At 63.8% G+C, this 8,985-nt stretch overlaps 1 protein-coding gene across 1 annotated transcript in view; it reads right to left on the reverse strand.

Moving 5' to 3' along the window:
- Nucleotides 1-2,191, reverse strand: part of ABCA2 (ATP binding cassette subfamily A member 2) — a 35,705-nt gene extending 33,514 nt beyond the window's left edge. Inside the window, exons 1-3 of the mRNA XM_035891866.1 lie at nt 2,177-2,191; nt 1,888-1,981; nt 979-981 (exon numbers count right to left, since the gene is read on the reverse strand). Of these exons, the coding sequence (XP_035747759.1) occupies nt 979-981; nt 1,888-1,981; nt 2,177-2,191 (112 nt within the window). The remainder of the gene's footprint in view (nt 1-978; nt 982-1,887; nt 1,982-2,176) is intronic.
- Nucleotides 2,192-8,985: the final 6,794 nt, after the last annotated feature.

Raw genomic sequence — 8,985 nt, forward strand, 5'->3', positions numbered from 1 at the left:
GGTTGGTGGAAATGGAGATACGGTGGGGGGGAGATGGAAGAAACGAGGAGCAGCAAGGGGATGGCAAACCTTCCCCCCCTCTGCCGGTGCTGAGCCATTGTCCCTGCCGGGGTCTTTCCATGTCCTTCCCTGGGGCAGGGCGAGCCCAGAAGGGGACCAGAGGTTGTCACTGAGCAGTGCCAGGCAGGGACCCTGCTCTCGCCACCCCAGCTGGTGGCCCTGTGGTTAGAGGTGGGTCAGTGCTGTTAGCATGGCCGCGATGGGCAGGGGCCGGTGAAGATGGGCTTCTGGCAGGGAGAAGGGACAGCCCGGGGACAGGCTAGCAGCCTGCTGGGGTGGCGGGACAGATGGTGGTAGCCATGCCATGCTTTGGAGGCAAAGCCAGCACATGGGTGGCATCTTGCTGGCCCCCAGGCTCCTAGTAGTGCCGCATCCCAGCTCGTCCCAGCTGCAAGGGGCCAGGACATGGACCTGGTGGTGGTGCAGGGGTGGGAGCCATCTCCAGCCCCTTGGGGACCAGCCTGGGGGGAGCACGGGCAAGACTGGGTGACCACAGGCCACTACATGGGTGACAGCACCCAGCAGTGTCTGCCCCAGGAGGGAGAAAAGAAGATGGGGTAGGACAAGCCTCCACCTGGCCTGGAGAGCTCTCCGCAGCCCAGGGTGCCAGGGACATTGCCACCAGCAGCCTCAGCACCCGGGGAACCCAGCACTGCCAACCCAGTGGGGACACCAGCAACCCAGTGGGGACACCACCGGGGGCCAGTCCTGGCTGGGCAGCCCCCGGGGAGGAGCAAGCAGGGGCCATGCTGCACTGCCCAAGCTCATCTTCACCAGCCAAAGAGGAATGGGACAGGGTTACAGAGGTGTGAATTAGGCCAGACTGAGTTGATCCAAACCAGGCTCTTTCTCCCCAAAATAAGTAGCTGGCACAGGCAGGGGAAGGGGGGGGGGGGCCCACCCGCCCCAGCAACTTACAGACTGGTGCATGCAGTAGAGGCATGGAGGGCAGGCAGGCAGGGGAGATGGTGGGAAAGAAAAAGAAAACGTGAGCAAAAAGAAAGAAAAACAAAACCAAAAAACCACACAATGCAGAATGCACATCAGCGCCGGGGCAGGAACCAGGGCAGTGCCCACCACTGCCCGCAGCCGGACCCATGCTCACAGCCGAGTTCTCCCTCGCCGGCACGTGCTGAAACACAGGCTTGGACCATCATTACGCCAGGTCGCTGCCGTCCCCCTGGCCCCACCGTGTCACCCACGCAAGGGCACCCGCCAGCATGAGCATCCCATGGGGCATCTAGATGCCACAGGGAGCCCTAGCAAGCTGGCAGCTCTGCTCCACCGCCTCCTCCCAGCAGCACAGCCCGCAGGTACTGGCACCTGCAGCCCCAGCCAGAGCTCCAGCTGCACATCTCCAGGAGCCCCCAGCTCTGGTCCCATCAATCTGTCACCTTACCAGGGCCCCAGAGTCTCCCCATAGCCAGGCACAGGGCTCCATGCAGTGCATTTCCCGCCCAGCACCACAAGGAGCTGGGGAGCCCATCCCAGCACCGCCCCAGCTGCTGCTTGAGCACCTGGGGGGACCGTGGCTGTCCCAGCACCATCCAGCTCCATCTCCCTCTTCCCCCCACAAAATGTCCCTGTTGATGGCAGCCACAGGCTGGTTGGCCCAGCTGGGACTCGGGCTCTCCCCTGCCCCCATGCCTGCACTGCCAGCCCTCAGCTGCAGCCCCTGCCCAGCACTTTGTCCCCCAAAAGGCTCCTCTGGGTTCCCACCAGTGGTCGTGCTCCTCCTTCCCCCCCCCCCAGACTGTCCCTGGGGTGTCCTCAAGTTTGGGTGCCCCCAAGCAGAGGTGCCCCAGGCACTCCCTCGCTGGCACTCACCTTCCTTCACAGGGATGGTTGGTTTCTTCTGCCGCAGACCCAGGAGGATAAAGAAGAGCACCAGGGGGATGAAGATCTCAAAGGCCAGCACCCACTGGGGATGACACAAAGCAGAGGCATTGCGAGGCTTGAGGAGAGGACCCGGCTACCAAGGAGGAGGAACATGGGCAGGATGGGGTCCCTGGGGCACTGGTGCAGTGCAGCACCATGCCTGCATCCTGATGGTGGCACCATCACAGCTCTGGCAGAGGCAAATGGGTGCCTGGGCACCCGAGGATCCCCTGCTTACCCCTGCCTGCTGCATCCTGCCCGGGGCACCTCAGGACAGGAGAGGATACCACAGAGGTATGGACCCCTGCTCCAGCAACGCAAACAGGGTGCTAGGGCTCGAGCCCAGCCCCAACAGGCCACCCCAGCTGGGGCTGCCCAGAGGAGATGACCCCAAGTCCTTATGGCCTGCGAAGAGCTGCAGGCTCCCATCCTGGCAGTGCCCTCAGCTGGCAGCACCATGGCACGACATCCCCCTGCCACTGCTGGGTCCCACCCATGGGACCACGCAGATCCCAACGCCGCTGGGGCAAGGTTCGGTTTGGCCAGGCCCTGGCACCGGCTCCAGGTGCAACTGGGGGGCAGTGGGGAGGGGTCCTGGCACCCTCTCTGTGCCCTCCCAGCAGGCTATGGCTGCACAGGATTTCCTCTAGTGGAAAATCCCCAGGAATCCCTGACCCAAATCACACAAGCGGCCCAGGCTGGGCTCCATGCCCAGAGGCCCTGGGGATGGGCATCAGCGCCCTCGGGCACTGGCAGGAGCAGGCACCCAGCACGCTGCCAGCATGGCTGCTGTCAGTCTGCACAGGGAGCACCCAGGCCACATCATGGCCCCATTGCCCTCACTGTCAAGTGGAGGGGAAGCACTGTAGGTGCGAAAACTGAGGCACGGGGTGAGGTGAGCTCCAGGGCCAGATCAGAGCCTGGAACCTGCTGCCACCATGGGCAGGGGAGGCCCCAGCTCCACTGCTGGGAAGGTGCTCGCTATGGCACCAGCACCTCCCACCACGCTCCCACCCCAGCCCAGTTACCCTCCATGACCAGGCACCAGAGGGCACAGCAGTGAGGCGGAGGAGAGGGCTTTAACGCAACAGGGGCTGCCTGGAAGGAGGCAGCTGGCAGCAGGTGACAGGGTCAGGCCCCCCTGTCCCCAACAGTGTCACCTCCATGCTGGCCTCATCCAGGGGCTGCAAACGCTCTGCCAAAAAGTCACAGCAGACCAGCAAAGAGCAGTGAGCAGAGGGACCCCCAGCCCCCACCGGCACATGGCCGCAGCTCTCCTGTGGGCACCATGGTTGGCAGGGCTGTGGGTCAGGCAGGGCTGCACCCATGGGTGCCCCCAAGTACTGCCCTCCCCATGCCCAGAGCTGCTGATTTTGGGGAGGCAGAGACTGGAGGAAGAAGAGCTGTATGGGACGGAGCCAGCAGACACCCCAGGAGCAGGGCCAGGGGATCCCCATCTTTCTGGCACCATTGGTCCCAGGCATGGTCACCGGTGTCACCATCCCTGTACTGGAGGGGGGGTAGCAAGGGACACCCTGCCAGCTCTGCCTGCCCCGTGGCTCCTGCCCTGCTGCTCACTGCCTGCACCCACTCCCCTGCCTGTTTACCAGGGACACAATCAGGCCTCTGTGCCTGGGCTCCTGTGGGACCATCCCCCCGCACCCACGCCGGGCCGTACCAGGCTCCCTTGGGGACTGCTGCGTCCCTGGTGGTGACAGAAGGGACCCGCTTGTTGTTATTTATTTTTTTAAAGCAGGTCATTGACCTTTTGCTCATCTCCTTCCCCAGAGACAGGCCCTGTGCCCAACACCTCCTGCACCACCACATTACCCCGATGCCAGGGCAGGCTGTCCCCCGCCACTGGCTTGGGGACAGCAGGGTGCCTGCCTGAGGGTGCAGGGCACTGAGGGACATTTTGGGATTGCGTGAGGAAGCAAGGCAGGGGAAAGGCCAGGATCCAGGCATCTGTGAAAGAAAAGCTGGGAGGAAAAGAGGAGAAGGGCCAGTGTCTGCCAGCAGCCAGCCATGCCCCGCACCAACCAGCGCAGCCTGTCCTGTCCTCTTGCCCGTTCTTTCTTCTCTCCAGGAGGGCTCTGGCACTTATATCCCAGGGGTGTGGGTGTGCTTGTGTGGGTGTGTGTGTGTGCAGCACCCAGGGTGGGACATGGGTCCCAGGGGCCCTTGTGCCCAGGTGACAGTGGCTGGGCAACAGCTCCAAGGCAATGGCAGAGCTCAGCAGCCAAAGGGACCCACCTCATACACACATGTGTACATCCCCTGGCACAAGTTCACCTCAACCTGCTGGAGAGGTGAGCAGGATGAGGCCATAGGTGCTGTTTGGGTTTGTATGAGTGCTGGGTGCATCCACCATGGATGGTGGGGTACACATGCGCCTGCTGGGGTCCCACGCTCAGCCCAGCCACCAGCTGGACGCAGGGTCCCCCAGCAAGGGAGGCAGAGGTTAGCGGGTGCTGGCTGCAGGCAGGGTGCTGGCCAGAGCACCAGGCCAGTGACTCCATGCCTGGTCCCACCACACAGCCCGAGGATGGTGCAGCAGCACCAGCTGGGCACATGCAGCTCCCATGCTGCCAGGCCAAAAGCACCAAGCAGCCCCACAGAATGCAGCAAGGGCAAACAGCCCAGCCTGGCGCAGCGGTCCCACCATGCCCACCCTTCAGCCAGCAGCAGGGGCAGCTGGGAGATGTGCTGAAGCCAGGGTCAGCCCAGCCACAGGCCATGGACTTTGTCAGGACAACACTGTTGGCATCCCCAGGTGATGGCAGGGTGCATGCCCCGACGGCCAAGCCAGGCGGAGGCAGCTCTCTGTGTCCATCACCACCACCCAGTCTGCTCCGTCCCTCCCACCCACTCCCAGTAATGCCCCAACGCCTGCAGCCACCACCTTCGGCCAGCCCAGCCCAGCAGAGGGGCAGCCAGGGGCTGAGAGCCCCCACGCAGAGACCCCCAGGCTGGCAACCCCATTGATGCCTGTGCAGCCCAAACCAGCCACACCAGCCCCCCTCTCCCCATGCGAGGGGAACTACCAGCCCCAGTGGAGGTGAAGCAGCACTGTGCACAGCCCAGGGCAAGCCCAGCCTCCAAAACCCCTGCACCCACTGGAGGACAGGGCAGGGTCTGCCTGGGCACCCCCCTGGGGAGGAAGGAGCTGCTGCCCACTCCCTGCCTGCCTCTCCACAGGTCCCAGCGCTGCCCACAGCAGCAGCAGGTGCCGGCTCACAGGAGCCCCAAGGGATGGGCTCAGTTCCTGGACAAGCAACACCCCAGCTTTTCCAATGGCATTTTAAGGCTGGTGGAAATATCTTAAACTTTTTGGAAGCTCCAGACTTCAATCTGTGTTAAACACCCACTTACCTGCCCGCAGCTGTGAAGCGCAGGCAGGTGAAGCAGCAGTCACTGGGAAAGGTGAGTGGGGCCAGGCAGACCCACAAGGCCAAGCCAATCCCCCACACCAGTGGGATCCTGACCACCCACACCCATTAATGGTCACCACCCAGCTGGGCACCTGCCAGGGACCCCAGGGTCACCTCCCTGTGCCCTCACCCATGGGGACAGCCAAGGCTGGACCCGCTGAGGCCTGGCTGCCGTCACCCCTGCTCAGCACAAGTTGTGCCCATCACCTCTTGTCCCACTGCCACCTGTGCCCAGCAAGGGCACATCCCCACCCCTTGCACCCTGCCCGGCAGCCCTGGCATGGCAGCCTGGGGATGTGCCTCAAGGAAGCTGGAGGTGGAGAACTGGAGGCTCCAGAACCAGGAGCCCAGGGAGAGCAGAGCATAGTTCTCCCCCATGCCAGCCCCGCAGTGCTGTGCCAGCTAGGCACCAGCATCCCAGGCCAAGGGGGACATACCATCAGCAGTGCCACACGGCAGTGCTCCCACACCGACACTGGCCACCCTCCTGCCAGCACAAGGTGCCCAGGCTGAGAGCAGGCAGGGTTGTGCCAGTGGCTGTGGTGTGGAGGAAGGCAGGGGCGGACACTGCCTGGCACCGCCACCACCCTGCCACCCCTGGTGTCCCCCCCGCCTCCCCCCTGCCAGCTGCAAACAGCAAGGGGGCAAAGATCACCCTGCGCCAGGGCAGCACCAGCCCAATCAATGCCCGCTGCCGGACCTGGCACCAGCCCCCAGCCAGCACCGGCAAAAGCACCTCTGCAGGCACAGGGTACCCTGTCCCCCAGGGACACTGCACCCCAGCACAGGCACTGCTGCAGCAGGGCCCCAACGGACAGGTGAGCCCCCCCAATGCCCCAGATTTTGGAGACATCAAGATCCCCACCAAGTGGGGAGGAAGGGGCAGACCTTCCAGGACAGCTCCTTTTCGTCATGGGAATGTCCCAGCTCCTGGCCAAGGAGCAGAAGGCACAAACCTTGCACAGGGCAAAGCAGCCATGCCGCTGCCCAGCTCTCCCCTGCCCCATGTGCATCCTCCCCCCACGCCAGGGCCCCCACCACAGGAGCCCTACTGACACGCTGCGACACCAAAGCAGCACCAGGAGCTTCAACTCCTGCTTGACGCTCCTCCAAAAGAGCCCCAAACTGCCAACACTTCCTCAGTGCCAAACAAAACCCAGTAACACACTGCCATCACAGGTGCTTCAGAGCCCGGAGCTCCCGCTGTGGTCACCCTCCTCTCCCAAACATGTGGGCACAGAGAGCCACGGGGAAGCAGCTGAATACCCTGAGCTGTGCTTGCAGTAACTTTTGAGAGATAACCTCTTACTTTTACATCCAACGTAGGTTTAACCAGCTACCAAGTAGTCATCGGGGAGCCCACCCCTTAAGATACGCACAGCTGAGCTCACCCCTCATCCCAGCAGAGCCAAGGTGATGCAGAGGATGGCACAGCCATCGGCACCCCAGGGCACTGCCCACCCTCAGGTGCCCAGAGCCCTGGCCTCCCTCCTCTGAGAGCCGCTGATGCTGTTCTGCTCAGACCCTCATCACCCCAGGGCTCCTGCCTGAATTTCTGCTCTGGGAAGAATAAAATCACAGCCAAACCCCAGAGCAGCCCCCAGAACAGCTCAGCTACGCTGGGCAAAGTCCAATGCTCCCACAGGCTGGGCACGAGACCCTACGGAGGCATGACAGGACAGTGCCCAGCCATCACCTCACCAGGCTGCAGGCAAGCTCATCTGGTGGCAAAGGGGCTTATGGCAGCAGGTGATGTGGCACTGCGGGTCAGGAGCACACCTCTCCCGCCTCTCTGAGAGGCCACCCAGTCACGCAGCCTCCCTGTACTCTCCACTGCTGCATCCTCAAGCGGCCAGCCAAGCCAAGTGCCTGTGGACAAAGTCTGTCCCGAAATCACTGCTCCGCCCCAAACAGCCCCTGGTGCCAGGCACAGCGGGGAACCCCCTCAGGGCCACCAGCATGGGGCTGGCCCCAGCTCTCAAGTCCCAGCCCAGCACCCTCAGCCAGACATGAGGTGTCTGCTCCCCATCCCATCCAGCAGCAGGGCCGCTGCTCTGCACAGTCCCTGCGGGAAGCACACGCCCGGGAGGCACCTACCCCAGGGCAGAGCAGCACCTCCCAGCACCAGGCTGTGCCAACAGGCAGCTGCAGGCAGGGGGAGGGCAGGGCACACACCACACTCCTTCCATGAGCCCAGCAACCCCCAGCTCCAACCCTCACCGGGGGAGGGGTCTCATGGTTACCCCCTCCCCTGCTCCAATGCCCACAGCCTCTGCCTGCCACAGCAGGGCCAGCCCAGAGAGATACAGGGCTGGTTTCACTTGGTGAAACATCCAGCTCTGTATGGGGCCAGGGCAGACCTGTGCTGGGGGCTCTGCTCACGGAGAGCAAGGCATGAGCTGGTGAGGCTGGGCTCTGGCATGGGGCCTGACTCTGCTCCCAGGCTGCTGGGAGAAGGCAGCGCTCCCCCAGGAGCAGGCAGGATGACATTCCCTGTGCAGATGGGGAGCACAAGGTGACCATCACACTTGCACACAGCAGGAGCACAAGGAAGTAGGTGACATGCAGAGGGTGTGCACATCCTTAGGGCATGACTGCCCCAGGGGCTGCACCAAATCCACCCATGAGCACCCATGGCACCAGGGGCAGCTCTCGCCCCCACACATGGCTGCTCCTCCGCACACCCCATCCACATGCAACATCGCTGGGTGGACGAGGAGGTGCTGTTCCTTCCCCTGCCAGCAGCAAGCAGGGCACTCCAGTGACAGTCACCACACATGGAGGTGACCGGGCCTGGGCTCCTCACCCTCTTCCTACAGCTGCAGCTTCCTGCACTGCACCCCCATGCTGCCCACAGGGCTGGGAAGGTCAGGGAGAAAGGGGTCCCTAAAAGATGTGAGCACCCTCTGTCTGCATCCCCACTAGCCACAGCAGCCAGGTCCAGGTCAGTTGCCAAGGGCCAGTGGATGCCAGGGCATAGCTGTGCCAGCTGGCTTGCTCTGGTGAGCACGGGTCCATGGCACACCAGTGCCAGACAGCCCCTCACCATGGCCATGCCGCTCTGCACGGGGTAAGGAGCAGAGATGACTCAGCCGAAGAGCATCATCCCCCTAGTCTGTCCTGGGGGCACCAGGGCTGCCCGAGCAGTGGGCACCTGCCTGCAGTGGGCCTTAGCCCAGCCCTGCCCATGCGCCCCCGGTCTCAGGTGGTCTCTGGTGCTCCAGCCCCCGGGACAGAAGGAGGGCCCGATGCTTGCAGGCTGCTGGCAAGGGAGAGCAGGCAGGATACGGCCTGCAGGATATTTGGGAGGGGGAAGAGGAGAGAGCATTGCCAGCTCGGGAGCAGCAGTTCGCTACCCTCCCCCACCCTCTAAAAATACCCAGCTCCCTCGGCACCCAGCGCACCCATCCCCCTGCATGCACCCCTGCCCGGGGGGGGGTCCCTGCCTCCCGCCCGGGGGTTTTGCTAGGGGAGCGTGCATGGGAGCAGCCAGGCAGGAGAGGCTGGGGCAAGGTTACACCGGACCGGCCCCCCCAGCAGCGAAGGTGCCCCCTCCCCCGCCTCCTCCGCCACCCCCGGGAGGGGAGCAGCCCCCCCGGAACCCCGTGCTCCTCAC

This window comes from Egretta garzetta, unplaced genomic scaffold, assembly GCF_000687185.1.
Source record: "Egretta garzetta isolate BGI_Z169 unplaced genomic scaffold, ASM68718v1 scaffold143, whole genome shotgun sequence".
In the NCBI taxonomy this organism is placed as follows: domain Eukaryota; kingdom Metazoa; phylum Chordata; class Aves; order Pelecaniformes; family Ardeidae; genus Egretta; species Egretta garzetta.